The sequence below is a fragment of the Pongo pygmaeus genome, chromosome 1 (assembly GCF_028885625.2).
Source record: "Pongo pygmaeus isolate AG05252 chromosome 1, NHGRI_mPonPyg2-v2.0_pri, whole genome shotgun sequence".
Lineage (NCBI taxonomy): Eukaryota > Metazoa > Chordata > Mammalia > Primates > Hominidae > Pongo > Pongo pygmaeus.
In genome coordinates, this window is record NC_072373.2 from 129,973,579 (window position 1) to 129,990,039 (window position 16,461).

A 16,461-nucleotide genomic window follows, 5' to 3' on the forward strand; every position below is an offset into this window, starting at 1 on the left:
ATTAACCGTGCAAAGGAAAAAGGGCCACACTTTCCTCCAAAACTGAAGTAAAAGAGATTTTGGAGTCAGTGTTAAATAATTTAAAAGATTACTTACCACCAAGGTGGGTGCTGTCAATAGTCCCCAAGCAAAAAACTCCAAAAAGATGACGATAACTGCATGATAAACACTAGGAGAACCTATTCCTTGAGGCTATAAAAAACGAGATTTTTTAAAAAGTTAACAAAAAGTTAACAGTACATTCTATAATTATTAACAGTAACAACGATGTAATAGTCAACAAATATTAAGATCATATATGTACTGGGCACTGTGTCAAACATCTGTACTCACTGCCTCTGTCTTCAAAGTCAGAGGGACAGACAAGGCAATAACAAAATTCATTAGCATAAGCACAGTATGCAGTTGGAACATAGAGTCCAAGGGAGCTTGGGAGGTGGGAAATACCAGACTTCCAGGAGGAAGGCTGAAAGGACACAACAGAGTTAGACAGGCGGAGGTATAGGGTGGAAAAGACGGCTCAGCCTGTACAAAGCTTCCAAGGCTTGAGGCATTATGGGTCTCATATATCGAGTTCAGTACAACCAGTGCATGGGCTGCACGTTGGGTGTATTGAAAGACGAGCTACAAGTACTCAAAGACCAGCTTCCATGCTAAGGAGTCTATATTTAATTCTGAAGGCCATGGGGAGCCACTAAAAGATATTAAGACTGACACAATCAGATGAAAGTTTTAAGATTATTCTGGCAAAGATGTAACCAAAAAAAAAAACCATAAATGAAGCAAGTGGCAAAAATATAAACACAATATCAACATGACTCAAAAGCAGAACAATCCCTAGGGAAAGTATGTAAGAGATTTGGGATTTGATATACATGAGAAAGAAAATACAAAATTAAGTTTATACTGCTGCCAGAGATGTCTTAAGACTCACTTCAGTATTATCACTCTGGTGATTTCCTAAAGGATAAAATGGAGAAGCAAGGTGCATCTAAAAGGAAGCTATTTGAATCAGCTCAAACAAGAGACCAGGGCATAAAACAGTGGCACAGTATGAATGTTGGAGGGGAGGGAACGGATTAAGGATTCAGGATTTGAAATTGGGAGGAGCTTGATAAATAGCAGAAGGGAGAATCAAGAACAACTTCCAAGTGTTTAGCTTGGTTGTCTAGCAGTTAAAGCTGGTGGCTTCCCAGCACTTTCCCCCACGAGGCTCAGATTTACTTCAGGTCCTATCTACAAAACTGCCCTCTTTACGTGAAACATTTGTATTGTCTTTGAGCACTGATTAAAACAATTAGCAGCAAATGTGATATCTGAAACCACCAGAGTAGATGAGATTATCAGGAGTGTCAAGTGTGAAAACAGCAGTGAGCTGAGACAGAATCCCAAGAAGTGCCAACATTTTAAGTAGGAGGCAGAGGAAAATAATGAAGGTTTTTCTTCTTTGATGAAGAAAAGAGGAAGATAAAAGGAACAGTGAGAAAATATCAGGAGAGTGAAGAGAATACAGTGTCACAGATGACAATGGAGCAGTTTCAGGAAGGAGGAGGTGATGACTAGTATCAAATGGAACAAGCATAGTAATATAAGGTCAAAAAATGACCACAGGAGGCCAGACATGGTGGCTCATGCCTGTAATGTCAGCACTTTGGGAGGCCAAGGCGGGCAGATCACTTGAGGTCAAGAGTTCGAGACCAGCCTTGCCAACATGGCAAAACCCTGTCTCTACTAAAAATACAAAAATTAGCTGGGCATGGTGGCGTGTGCCTGTAATCCCAGCTACTCAGAAAGGCTGAGGCAGGAGAATCGCTTGAACCTGGGAGGCAGAGGTTGCAGTGAGTTGAGATCCCACCACTGCACCCCAGCCTGGGCGACAGAGACTCTGAAAAAAAAAAAAAAAATTGGCCACAGATTTGATAAGCTTTAAACCTGTTTTGTTCACCGTGTTCACCACCACATATACCCAGCCCCTAGCAGAAAGCTTGGTACAACTTCTCAGGGCTTAAAGCATGCTAATTTTTTAAAAATCAAAGTAGGATATAACATTGTATAGGTAGGGTAATTTCAACTCTGAAAAACAATAAATACTGACCTCAATGTAAATAAAATGTATATTGGGTAATGATTTTAAGTGATATCACATTGTTTACTATGCTATTCTGAACTTTCCATATCTTTTCTAATAAGCATGCTTGCACTTTAGGAGGAAAATGCTTTGTTTATTTAAGAGAAAAATTACCTAAAACTAGCATGGAGAACAACAAAATAAACTATGGGACAATATCTCTGATGAACATTGATGCAAAAATCCTCAACAAAATACTAGCGAACCTCCTTCAGGAAGGAGGTTTAAAAAAAGATCATTCATCGGCCGGGCGCAGTGGCTCTCGCCTGTAATCCCAGTACTTTGGGAGTCCAAAGCGGGTGGATCACCTGAGGTCAGGAGTTCGAGACCAGCCTGACCAACATGAAGAAACCCCGTCTCCACTAAAAATACAAAATTAGCCAGGCGTGGCGGCGCATGCCTGTAATCCCAGCTACTCGGGAAGCTGAGGCAGGAGAATTGCTTGAACATGGGAGGCGGAAGTTGCGGTGAGCCAAGATCGCGCCATTGCATTCCAGCCTGGGCAACAAGAGCAAAACTCCGGCTCAAAAAAATTAAAAACAAAAAAATCATTCATCATGTTCAAGCGGGATTCATCCAGGTATGCAAGGATAGTCCAACATACATAAATCTATCAAGGTGATACATCATTTCAAAAGAATGAAGGAAAAAAAATATGATCATTTCAATTGATGATGAAAAAGCATTTACTAAAATTCAACACTGCTTCATAAAAACTCTCAAAAATGGTACAGAAGGAACATACCTCAATATGATAAAAGCCATATATGACAGACACAGAGCTATCATGCTGAACAGGGAAAACCTGAAAGCCTTTCCTCAAAGATCTGGAACAAGACAAAGATGCCCACTTTCGCCACTCTTACTCAACAAAGTACTGGAAAGTACCAACAGAGCAATTAGGCATGAGTAAGAAATAAAAGGCATGCAAATTAAAAAAGAGGAAGTCATGTCCCTCTTTACAGATGACATGACCTTATATAGAGAGAACCCTAAATACTCCACCAAAAAACTATCAGAATGGAAGCAAATTCATTGAAGTTGCAGGATACAAAAATCAGTACCATTTCTATATGCCAACAGCAAATATCTGAAAAAGAAACCAAGAAAATAATCCCACTTACAATAGCTACAAATGAAATACCTAAGAATAAACTTAAAGAAGTGAAAGATGTCTATAGACTATAAAACATTGATGACAGGAATTGAAGAGGACACACACACAAATGGGAAGATATTTCATGTTCATAAATTGGAAGAATCAATACTGTTAAAATTTTAATACTACCAAAAGCAATCTACAGATTCAATGCAGTTACTATCAAACTACAAATGACATTCCTCACAGAATTTTTTCTTTTAAATCCTAAAACTTATATGGAACCACAAGAGCCAGAACAGCCAAAGCAATCCTGAGCAAAAAGAACAAGGCTGGAGGCTGGGCACAGTGGCTCACGCCTGTAATCCCAGCACTTTCGGAGGCCAAGGCAGGTGGATTACCTGAGGTCAGGAGTTCGAGACCAGCCTGGCCATCAAAGTGAAATCCCGTCTCTACTAAAAATACAAAAATTAGCCAGGCGTGCTGGTGGGTACCTGTAATCCCAGTTCCTCGGGAGACTGAGGCAGGAGAATCGCTTGAACCAGGGAGGCAGAGGTTGCAGTGAGCCAAGATTGCGCCACTGCACTCCAGCCTAGGTGACACAGCTAGACTCTGTCTCAAAAAAAAAAAAAAACACACACACACACACACAAAAAAAAACGACGACGCTGGAGGTATCACATTACTTCACTTCAAATTATACTACAAAGTGACAGTAACCAAAACAGCATAATACTGGTATAAAAACAGATACATAGACAATAGAGCACAATAGAGAACCCAGAAATAAATCCATGCATTTACAGTCAACTCATTTTTGACAATGGCACCAAAGTATACATTGGGAAAAGGACAGTCTCTTAAATGGTGCTGGGAAAAGTGGATATCCATATACAGAAGAATAAAATTATACCCCTACCTCTTGCCATGTACAACAATCAAATCAACATGGATTAAAGACTTAAATCTAAAACCTGAAACCACAAATGACTAGAAGAAAACATTGGGAATACACTCTAGGACATTAGTCTGAACACAGATTTTTTTTTTTTTTTTTTTTTTTTTTAAGAAAGAGTCTCCCCGTCACCCAGGCTGGAGTACACTACTGTACTATGTATGTCACCTGGGCAACAGAGCGAGACTCTGTCTCAAAAAATAAAAAATAAAATAAAAGTGGAATTGGCATGTTCCTAACACAAAGAAATGATAAATGTTTGAGGTAATGGCTACCCCAGTATCCCTGATTTATTATACACTGTATACCTGTATCAACATATGCTTGTATCAAAATATCAGATGTACCCGATAAATATCTATATCTACTTTGTACCCATAGTAATTAAAAAATTTAGAAGTCCTAACCAGAGTAATCAGACAAGAGAAAGGAATAACGAGCATGCAAACTGGAAAAGAGGAAATCAAACTGTCACTGTTTGCCAATGATATGATTGTATACCTAGAAAACCCTAATGACTCATCCAAAAAGCTCCTAGGTCTGATAAACGAATTCAGTAAAGTCTCAGGATACAAAATCAATGACACAAATCAGTAACACTGCTATATTCCAACAACGACAAAGCTGAGAATCAAATCAAGAACTCAATCCCTTTTACAATAGCTGCAAAAAAAACAAAACACCTAGGAATATACTTAACCAAGGAAGTGAAAGATCTTTACAAGGAAAAGTACAAAACACTGTTAAAAGAAACCATAAATGACACAAAGGGAAACACATCCCATGCTCATGGATGGGAAGAATCAACATTGTGAAAATGACCATCCTGACCAAAACGATCTATAGATTCAATGCAATTCCCATCAAAATACCAGCATGATACTTCACAGAACAAGAAAAAACAATCCTAAAATTCATATGGAACCAAAAAAGAGCCCACATAGCCAAAGCAAGACTAAGCAAAAAACAAATCTGGAGGCATCACATTACCCAACTTTAAATTACATAAAAGGCTACAGTTACCAAAACCGCGTGGTACTGGTATAAAAATAGGCATGAAAACCAATGGAAGACAACAGATAACCCAGAAATAAAGCAAAATACTTACAGCCGGCTAGGCATGCCTGTAATCCCAGCACCCTGGGAGGCCAAGGCGGGTGGATCACCTGAGGTCAGTAGTTTTGAGTCCAGCCTGGCCAACATAGAGAAAACTCATCTCTACTAAAAATACAAAAAAGTTAGCCAGGCGTGGTGGTGTGTGCCTGTAATCCCAACTACTTGGGAGACTGAGGCAGGAGAATGGCTTGAACCTGAGAGGCAGAGGTTGCAGGGAGCCAAGATCATGCCATTGCACTCCAGCCTGAGAAACGAGCAAAATTCCATCTCAAAAAAAAAAAAAAAAAAAAAAAAAATCAGCAGAGTAAACAGACAACCCACACAGTCAGAGAAAATATTTATGAACTGTGCATCTGACAAAGGCCTAGTACCCAGAATCTACAAGGAACTGAAATCAGCAAGAAAAAAACAAACAATCCCATCAAAAGTAGGCAAAAGACATGAACAGACATTTTTCAAAAGACATACAATCAGCCAACAAACATATGAAAAGATGCTCAGCATCACCAATTATCAGGAAAATGCAAATTAAAACCACAATGAGATATCATTTACTCCTGCAAGAATGGCCATAATTTAAAAATCAAAAAATAATAGATGGTGTGGATGTGGTGACAAATGAACAGTTTCACACTGCTGTTGGGAATGTAAACTAGTACAACCACTATGGAAAACAGTATGGCGATTCCTTAAAGAACTAAAAGTAGAACTACTGTTTGATCCAGCAATCCCACTACTGGGTACCCACCCAAAGTAAAAGAAGTCATTATATGAAAAAGACACATGTACATGCATGTTTACAGCAGCACAATTCACAACTGCAAAGATATGGAACCAACCCAAGTGCCCAATGACCAACAAGTGGATAAAGAAAATGTGGTGTATATACACCATTGAATACTTAGCCATAAAAAGGAATGAAATAATGTCTTTTGCAGAAACTTGGATGGAATTGGAGGCCATTATTCTAAGTGAGTAATTTAGGAATGGAAAACCAAATGTCGTATGTTCTCACAAGTGAGAGTTCAGCTGTGAGGACACAAAGGCATAAGAGTGATAGAATGGACTTTGAGGATGGGGGGGAAGCTTGAGAGGGATAAAAGACTATATATTGGGTACAGTATACATTGGTCAGGTGACAGGTGCACTGAAATCTCAGAAATCACCACTAAAAAACTTATCCATGTAACCAAAAACCCACCTGTACCCCAAAACTATTGAAATATTTTAAAAAATAATAAATTTAAAAAATAAAGTAAAATTTGAATGGAAAATGACAGGTATGCTGCATATACTTGTCCCTCTTGAACCATTCTATTGAGTTTCCCACGACTGGAAGGAAAAAATGTATTATTTATTTTTTAAAAAAGCAGGGCAGTGGGAGGGATATTTCTTTGTTATAAAGTACTGGAAATTTTGAGAGCTATATTACACCCATATTCATCTCTTCTTGATGTACCCTGGCTGAAACTGTCAACTGTTACTTTCACACTTTCAATTTAAAATAATGCTAAAAGACAATCAGAGTTCCTTATAATTGAAACTTTTAAATCATATAGACTTGTCAGAATGTTACCTGAAGAAAGCTATTCATTTTTTTACTTAAACTTTAAACTTTCAGTAGCTGCAAAGGAGTTACATTTCAACTGTAGAATTTCTGCTGATGGTCTGATTACGTTGGTATGCAAGTCTTCTAACTATATGAGGATGAACTGGATGCATATAGCAATCTGAAAAAAACTGCATATTAATTTATCCCCAAACACACCAATCTAAACCAAACACTGAACCATGGAGGTAAGGAGTTAAGTAATTAATGATGCTGCCAGCCACACACCTGCCAAAGACAATATAAACACCCTGATGTTTCTAGGCTTTTTGAAAAGCACCACGGGGCCAGGCGCAGTGGCTCACACCTGTAATCCCACTTTGGAAGACTGAGGCAGGTGGATCACCCGAGGTCAAGAGTTCGAGACCAGCCTGGCCAACATGGTAAAATCCCGTCTCTACTAAAAAAAATACAAAAATTAGCCGGGCATGATGGCACATGCCTGTAATCCCAGCTATTCAGGAGGCTAAGGTAGGAGAATTCCTTGAACCGGGGAGGCAGAGGTTGCTGTGAGCCAAGATCACGCCATTGCACTCCAGCCTGGGAAACAAGAGCAAAACTCTGTCTCGAAAAAAAAAAAAAAAAAAAAAGAAAGAAAGAAAAAGAAAAGCACCACAGGCCCTTCTCATTGCTTGCATGCTAGCAACCAAAGGTTATTTAACAGCTCCCTGGGTCTACAAAGGCCCTACATCCCAGAGAGCTTTCCTGCCACTACTTCAGCCATCCTTGCAGGTGAAGAGTGCAAACGGTCAGAGCTTGGGTCCCGCTTTTGAAATGGTTGCTGACTCCTATTTAATTAAAATCAGGGATGCCAAGAAAAAAAAAAATCTGGTGCTCTGCTTATCCAGGGATATGCATTTCATTTTCAAATGATATATCAATTTTACTTTTTTCAGGTACTTCCGACCATGCAATTCACATATGCCTTACTTTCTATCAAATCTTTAAAGTCATTTTACCACTAACTTCTGAAAGAACTATACATTTTCCACTTTGTCAGAGATGTAGTCCCACAATTGTATTGCCAAAACAATAAAGATCATATTTTAAAATGAGCATTTTAAAAGATAAGGAAAATTCAATTTGAATACTGTAAATAACTCTTTAGCTCTTAGCCTCTAACAGGAATGCTTAAAAACAAGTGGTAATGCTTTAATAAAACAAAACAGAATTCTAGTATTTGAAAATGTCAGAAGGTATTTTTATTTCAGCTGTCTTAAATACCTACACTGAATGTTACATACATGAAAACTTGTAACTAAAAACTTTTTTTTTTTTTTTTGAGACAGTTTCACTCCATCACCCAGGCTGGAATGCAGTGGCGTGATCTAGGCTCACTGCAATCTCAGCCTCCCAGGTTCAAGTGATTCTCGTGCGTCAGCCTCCAGGGTAGCTGGGATTACAGGCACATACCACCACACCTGGCTCATTTTTGTAATTTTGGTAAAGACGGGGTTTCACCATGTTGGCCAGGCTAGTCTCAGACTCCTGGCCTCAAGTGATCCACCCACACTGGCCTCCCAAAGTGCTGGGATTACAGGCGTGAGCCACTGCCCCTGGCCTAAAAACTATTTCTATATATGGATGCTTTAAAAGCAAATTCACTAATATGGTTACTTTCATCAGTGAAGTAGTATACAGTATATGATTAAATATTTACTGAATATAATCTGTGGAACTTATTCTTTAGTTACTTATGCTGTTTTCAAACAGAACAATTGCTCTTAAACTTTTGGGAAGTATGGACCTTCTGGGACTCTTCCAAGAAACATGCATAGCCAAAAGAAAATTTTGCAAACAACTTCAGGCTGAACAGATCCACGTTAAAAACGCCTAATATAGAATCACACACCTTAATGTAATTTATCTTAATTGTGTCTACTCACATAGGTAGCCTATTTGTTAGCTTTATCCCGGCCTGGCTTTTCATTCAGCTGAATGAAATACAATTCAATGAAATACAATTTCAATAAAAAAATTAATAACTTACGATTAAGCTGGCTCATTTAGAAGGATTTATTTCTTCAACCATTGAAAACTACAAATCTGCTCTAATCTGCTCTAATTTTCAGACAAATCATTAACAACTCTTACTACTTTTGTTTATAAATATTTAAACTGGCCAAATAGGCTTACATATATGTCATTAGCAGGACAACAGGAAAGAATTTTATTAACATTGTTGAAAAGAAGAAATCAGAAGGGGATCAAATCAGTACCATTGACCAGGTATGTGAAATACTGTTCACAACCTGTCATGTACCGACCACAGAGCCTCAGACATCTGACTAAATGAATCTACCCACTGGCGGAACTTTATAAAAACTCTGAAACTCTGAGGTCAATAGCAATAGCACTAAAATATTCTATGATACGATGAATTAAAAAACACAAGAACAGAGTATCAAATGGCAATTTTTTTCCCTTTCTTAAAAAATGTTCAGTCTGGGCACGGTGGCTCACACCTGTAATCCCTGCACTTTGGGAGGCCAAGGTGGGTGAATCATGAGGTCAGGAGTTCAAGACCAGCCTGGCCAGTATGGTGAAACCTTGTCTCTACTGAAAATATAAAAAATTAGCCAGGCATGGTGGCTACTCAGGAGGCTGAGGCAGTAGAATCACTTGAACCCAGGACGCGGTGATTACAGTGAGCCGAGATCCTGCCACTGCACTCCTCCAGCTTGGGCAACAGAGTGAGACTCTGTCCCAAATAAAAAAAAAAAAATGTTCATAATAGTAGTCTGACCTATTGTAAGTAGAGAGGTAGACAAGCAACTACCATTTTACAATCATTTCTATGACTGCAATAGTTATACTTTTTAAATTTAAAGCTGGGATGGATTAAAATACAAATAATGCAAAATATTCCCCTGATATTTATTGAAATATATCCTCTGATTACATATAAGAATAAACAAAATTACAATAAAAATTCATCTAGGAATGTGCTAGTACAAAATAGAAGTGTTTTTATCACTTTAAAATTCACATACTAGGCCCTGTGGGATTCAAACATACAAAACAAAGCCCCTATTCTAAAGGAGTGCCCAGTGCTCTTAGAATAGAGAATGAAATATTAAGTGTATAAAGATGAGAAATGATAATAGCCCCCATGTTCACAGCCCTCAAGAAAAGTCTTCATTTGTTCTATGTGAAACCTATTGCTGGTGCAAACATTTTATTTTGTGTCCCAAAGCAGACTAAGAATTAATTACAACCTTAATAATGGACAAGAAAGTTTAAAAACAATCTTTTCTAAAACTCACAGGATTTGGAAAGAAAGCATCTGCTGTAAAGCAAACCAAACAAAACCCCAAAGAAAGGTAACAAAACTGAACTTTCCAAGGAAAAGGAAGCTGTGTTTCTTAATCACAGTTTCATTCTTACATTTTGCAAAAAATACTGATCTTAAATATCACTTGGTCTTACAAAATACAATCCTTCATTGCCACTATTTTGTAGATTTTATGAAGAATGTAAAATATTGTCTCTTTCTAAAGGCAACAGTATTTTTCTCCCCACATAGTTCTTACCTACTTGGTCAAAAGAGCTATGACTCTTCATAACTGATCTAATCAAAGTAATGTTTTAATTAATCAAGTTCAATAAAAAGAACTTGAGGAATTTGTTTCTTTTTTTCAATAAATGTCAAAGCTATAACATGTAATAAACCTTAAACTAAAAATACATTCCAAAGTCATTACATATGTCCCAAGTTTTCTAAACTTTGGCATATTGACTGGGCCGTGTTCTGAAATGTCATACAATTTTGTCACGTTTTTCAACTGAATTCAGCAAATCCTCAATGGTGGCCTACTTACACATTTAGTACTGTGCTAGCAGTTGATCAGGGCTCCAGTAAGATATAAACAGAAATGGAATTAATGGAACCATTTCTGCACACTTCAGGTAAGTGAAACATATATTTCACCTTTCCATTCTATTTCAGAACGCGGTATCAGCGGATGCAACAAAGACCACAGAGTGTAGCAACGGAGAAATGTTAGCATAAAAAAGTATAGTTAGCATAAAAAAGTATAGTTTTTTTTTTTTTCAATTAAAAATCCTACGTCCCCTGCTGGTTAACTACAGCACACTGCACAAAGTTTACTGTGATGACAACTGTTTCTAAAAAGCAAACCTTTCTTCCTTTCAAAGTGTCTTCCTCCAATCCTTAGGCCATGACTGATTCTAGTACTTTTGATCTTAAGACACACAGTGATGACTTTTTTTTTTAAAACTAGCAGGTTCGAATGTAGGCCCCAGGTGTCCGCCGTCATGCTTCCGACTCCGGGAAGTGAGGGAAGCCCACCTCCGGTCAGGGTTTACTGTAAGCAGCCCAGAGCCGGAGGACCGACGCAGAGAGACGTGGAAACGATAAGCGAACGTACTACGGGGCCGCAGCGGGATCCCCGCGCCAGACGCCACCCCGTTAGCAACATATGGGAGAGCAGGGATGGTTCCCAGCTCCTTGACAAGCGCGGCGACAGCTCCGCGGGGCCTGGCGACGAAGGCGAGGCGAGGCTGCGGCGACGGAGGGGCGCGGCGGGCGGGCGGGCAGGCGGGCCGCCGGGGGAGCCCCGCACATTCCTCCCCGCGGCAGAGGCGCACGTGGGGTTCGAGGCCACAGGGCCTGCAGAGGCGGCCAGAGCAGAGGGCGGCAGGTGCGGGAGAGAAAGAGGACGGGCCCCGGAGGCCGCAAGCCCGAGCAGGGGAGGACGATTCCCGGAGCAGCGGCATGCGGCTCCGCGACCCCGAGGCACCGGCACCGCGGACAGGGTGGGGGAAGGCAGGGGGGCACCGGGGCGCCTAGAGACGACAGTGTTGGGGTCTGAAGGAGAGACCGGATGGGGGCCCCGAGGGACGCTCGCCGGCGCGGAACTCAGCTCACCGTGCCTCCATCCTTAATGATGATCTTCTTGGCCAGCATGATACTGCGGTTCGCGGCCCGTTTCTTCTTCTTCCCCTGGGTCATTTTACCATCCTCGATTCCTGGCGCTGCTGCAGCCACTCCCGGGGCGGCAGGCCCCAGCGGCTAGTGCCGTCCCACCACTACTGCCGGGCCGAGCCGCTCTGGGCGCCCGCCGCCATCTTGAGGGCCCGGCCTGCCTCCGGCGGCGCGTCACAATCGTGCGATCAGCCGACGAGCGCGCCCCGCCCCTCCCGCGTGATGCCGCCCCGCCCGCTCGCCGCCAGCCCGCTCTACAGTAGCGGCGCCGGCAGCGTGATCGCAGGCTCGTGTGGGTGCTGCTGGCTACCTGTACAACTCCGTGCTCCGGCGTCACCAGCTAGCTAAATCTTCGCAACGGTCCTGGGCGATAGGGGCCGTTATTGTCCCCCTTCTTCAGCAGATGAGGGAATTTGTTTCAAAAAGTTGTTACCTGCTCACGGAAACAGACGTCCTAAGCTATTAGCACAATCTCCAGCTGTGTTCTAATCAAGACAGGAACCGAAGGGAACAGTAAAAAAGAAATCATTTTCCACAAGTAATGGGTAACTTAAGAGATAAGGTAGTGTTTCAGAAACAGTCTTGTCCTTTTGGTGCTCAGGGACCCCCGCTAGAACTCAGCTGGCTCACGGTTGTTTACCTCCCTAGACCCAGGACATTTTTTATTCCCTGCCAAAAAAAATACCTTACTTGACCGATGTCACCCTTTGTGGCCCTCTACGTTTTTACTATATTGTTTAAAAATAAATTTGATGGGAACATTGCTAGAAAGGGCAATTTACACAAGTGGAAGTGGACTTTAAAGTATCACAATGTTAAAATTAGATATTGATAACTACCGTGTTGTATAATAGAATATCCTTTAACTTAAGAGAGAAACACAAGGGATAGGGATACACCGCATGTTCCCTACTCTCAGATGGTTAGGGAGTAACATGTATGTGTATGTATATATAGGTGGGGAAAAGAGAGGGACAAAGCAAAATGGCAAATGTTTAAAAGTACTGAAACTAGGTATGGTAGTTCTAAGATATGTTCACAGATTCAATGATATTCCTCCCTGGAAGGGGAGGACTCTAATTCCCCTCCCCTTGAGAGTAGACTAGGCTTAGTGACTCTTGATAGATCAAAACAGAAGTGACAGTATTGACTTCAGAGGCTAGGTCATAAAAGGCACTGCATCTTCCTTTGCAGGTCTCTTTTTCATTCATTTTGGGGCTTGGAGCCTGGGGAAGCCTGCTTGCATGTTTTCAGGACACTCAAGCAGCCTATGGAGAGATCCAGTTGTCCAGGAACTGTATGTAGCCTCCTACGAAATGCCACGGAGTGAGTCACTTTGGAAGTAGATCCTCCAACCTTGGTCAAGCCTTTGGCAGACTACAACTTCATGAGAGACCCAGAGGTAGGACCACTCAGCTTAGCCACTCCTGGAATCCTGACTCAGAAACAGTGTAAGATGAAAAGTACTTGATGTAAGCCACTAAGCTTTGGGGTTATTTGTTACACAGCTATAAATAACTAATATATAGGGTAAAAGGAAAAACAGAGTAAATGAATGTATGAGTTCTTTGTACTCTTTTTGTAACTTTTCTGTAAGTTTGAAATTATTTCCAAATAAAATGTTAAAAAGTAAATTTGATTGAATTTCCTGTTCCTTGTATTTTCATACTGACTAAAAATGGAAAAAAAAACCTAATTTCCATGGAAGGGAGAAGAAAAGCAATTTATAGCCTGATAGATACTTCTAATTATGTTTTCCAATCAATAAGTATATTCATTGTACTTGTTTTGAAACATATATTCTCATGTTGAAACTTTTTTTATTATTTATTTATTTTTTGAGACAGAGTTTTGCTCTTGTTGCCCAGGCTGCAGTGCAATAGTGCCATCTTGGCTCACTGCAACTTCCAGCTCCCAGGTTCAAGTGGTTCTCCTGCCTCAGCCTCCCGAGTAGCTGGGATTACAGGTCCCCACTACCATGCCTGCCTAATTTTTTTTGTATTTTTAGTAGAGATGGAATTTCACCATGTTGGCCAGGCTTGAACTCCTTACCTGAGGTGATGTGCCTACCTCAGCCTCCCAAAGTGCTGGGATTACAGGTGTGAGCCACCACGCGTGGCCTATTATTTTTTGAGACAGGGTCTCACTCTGTCACCCAGGCTGGAGTGCAGTGGTGCCATCATGGCCTCCTGCAGCCTCTTCCGAAACAATCCTTCTGCCTCAGCCTCTCAAGTATCTGGGACTACAAATACACACCACCATGCCTGGCTAATTTTAATTTTTCTTTTGTAAAGACAGAGTCTGGTTATGTTGACCAGGGTGGTTTCAAACCTGGCCTCAAGAGATACTCAGTTCTACCAAAGTGCTGGGATTACAGGTTTAAGCCACCGCGCCTTGCCTGCAACTTTTTAGTTGACATCCAACTTGAAGTTCCTTAGAGAAAGTAATATGATAGATTTCATAATTCAATTCCCAGGAGCTTATTTTGAATGGAAGTAGAGGGCTGGTAATTTATTGTGTGGTTACTTTGATTTTCATAGTCCCTCAAAATCATACTTCATCTAGCTATACCAATTTTATCAGCCTTATGAACTGGTTATTGTTCAGTCATTCAAAAAATATTTACTGGGTGCCTGTGTTTGTCAGTGTTTTATTTAGATGTCAGGGATACATCAATAAATGAGACACTATTTATCTGCACAGAGCTTACATTCTAGTGGGGGACACAGTTACAAAACAAAAGGAAGGTAATTGCAGATTGCAGTAAATACTGTTGGAAATAATGTAGTAAGAGAAATTTAACACATACTAAATGTCCAGAATGTCCCTGGCTTTGTGCTAGAAAGGCTGCAATGATAAACAAGAGAGATCAGTCCTGTTCTAATAGGCCTATTGTGTATGAACTTGTCACTTTGTATGTGATTTGGGTTGTGAATACAGCTGGCCCTCAGTATCCTGTGGATTCAGCTATCCTCAGAATAAAAATATATTTTTTTAAATCCCACAAAACAACAACAACAAAAATACAAGTAAAAAATACAGTATGACTACACAGCATTACATTGTATTAAGTACTATAAATAATCTAGAGATGATGTATGTGGAGGATGATAACCAAATACTATGCCATTTTATGTAAGGGACTTGAGCATCCACTGATTTTGATATCCATGGAAGTCCCACAACCAATTCCCACTCCCCTCCTCATATGGAGGGATGACCGTATTCACAAACTTTGCGCTAAGAGACTGATATGTCAGTTAGGGTTTTTTGGTTAGGATCAACAGAAACTAACACTGACTAACAAACTAGTACTCGCTAACGTAAGCAAAAGGGAATTACTTGGAAGGATATTGGAAGTTTTGAAAATTAATGAGAAGGCCAAGAATCAGGCTTAGAAACAAGCAGAAACCAATGTTTGGAAAGTTAATGAAAACAGTTCATGAGGCACCTTGAAAGGGAGTGGGATTCCTTGGAAAGAAAGGCAAGTGGCCAAAAGTAAAAGATTCCTAAAGAAACAAGATTGTATCACAGAATCCAAATCCCACCCACCCCCACCATGCACAATTTATTAAAGAAACTGCACTTCACCATGCTAACAGAAGAGGGTCCTCTTTAACTAAAAACTGAGTAAGTCACCCACATCCCTTCTACCCTCCATTCTATAGAGCCACCTGTTATTGCTGATTCAAGAAGATCCTACACATTTAATCATGAATAGAAAAGCCACACAAGGCTATTATAAAAAACAGAAAATGAAAACTTTTCGATCAATAGAAAATACTACCCTCTAGAAAATATGAAGCAGAGGCAAATAATATACAACACTCCAACATGAATATCATTAAATAAGTAATTGCACATATAAAAGAGCACAGCAAATAAAAATTTTTAAACTCAATAGTAAGATGTAAAATGAGAGTTGAACAAACATAGGCAATATACTGAAAAGATAAAATCATCTAAAAATGAAAACTAAATCACAGGGTACCTGAGAGACACAAATTAAAGTAAGAAACACAGAGAAGAGGAATACAACAGCTATGAGAACAAAAATGAGATAAAAAGGATCAGAGATAAACTAATATAAAAAAATTATCTGGGTCTCTAGGTAAAAATCAACAACAAACAAAATGTCATTTCCAAAAGGGAAAAAAATCAAGTGGTGCCACACTTCTTGATAATAACATCAAGCAACCCAACAGTGAAGCACAAATTCAGACAAACTCAAGAAAAGGAAATGTTTGTCAAGGATTTTCTACATGGCCAAGCTGTACTTTAAGTATCTAGGCTCCAGAAGAAATTTTAAACATGTCACAACTCAGAGAATATTGTACAGTACTTACAAGCCCTCCTTGAATACTCTACAGAAGAGCTTCATCCAGCCAAGAGTTGACTGGAGAGACTTCAGGTAAGTATCAGTAGGGTATTAAATATACTTTTTTAAAATTTTAATTAATTTTATTACAAAGGTGGGGATTAGGATGGGAAAATAGTGTGTAAATATTATATGTTCTAATCAAAAAGAAATAAGACTACAGAAAATATGAAGAGATAATATATTCACTGACAGTCACATAGACAATTAGATAAGAGTCAAAGAACA

General features: G+C 39.9%; 2 protein-coding genes across 2 annotated transcripts in view; both read right to left on the reverse strand.

Moving 5' to 3' along the window:
• Nucleotides 1–12,020, reverse strand: part of MFSD14A (major facilitator superfamily domain containing 14A) — a 44,903-nt gene extending 32,883 nt beyond the window's left edge. The window contains exons 1-2 of the mRNA XM_054474954.2: nucleotides 11,799–12,020; nucleotides 97–192 (exon numbers count right to left, since the gene is read on the reverse strand). Of these exons, the coding sequence (XP_054330929.1) occupies nucleotides 97–192; nucleotides 11,799–11,882 (180 nt within the window). The 5' untranslated portion in view covers nucleotides 11,883–12,020. The remainder of the gene's footprint in view (nucleotides 1–96; nucleotides 193–11,798) is intronic.
• Nucleotides 12,021–12,270: 250 nt separating this feature from the next.
• The window catches only part of SLC35A3 (solute carrier family 35 member A3), a 67,307-nt gene continuing 63,116 nt past the window's right edge, over nucleotides 12,271–16,461 (reverse strand). The window contains exon 8 of the mRNA XM_063652618.1: nucleotides 12,271–12,340. Within this exon, the coding sequence (XP_063508688.1) occupies nucleotides 12,310–12,340 (31 nt within the window). The 3' untranslated portion in view covers nucleotides 12,271–12,309. The remainder of the gene's footprint in view (nucleotides 12,341–16,461) is intronic.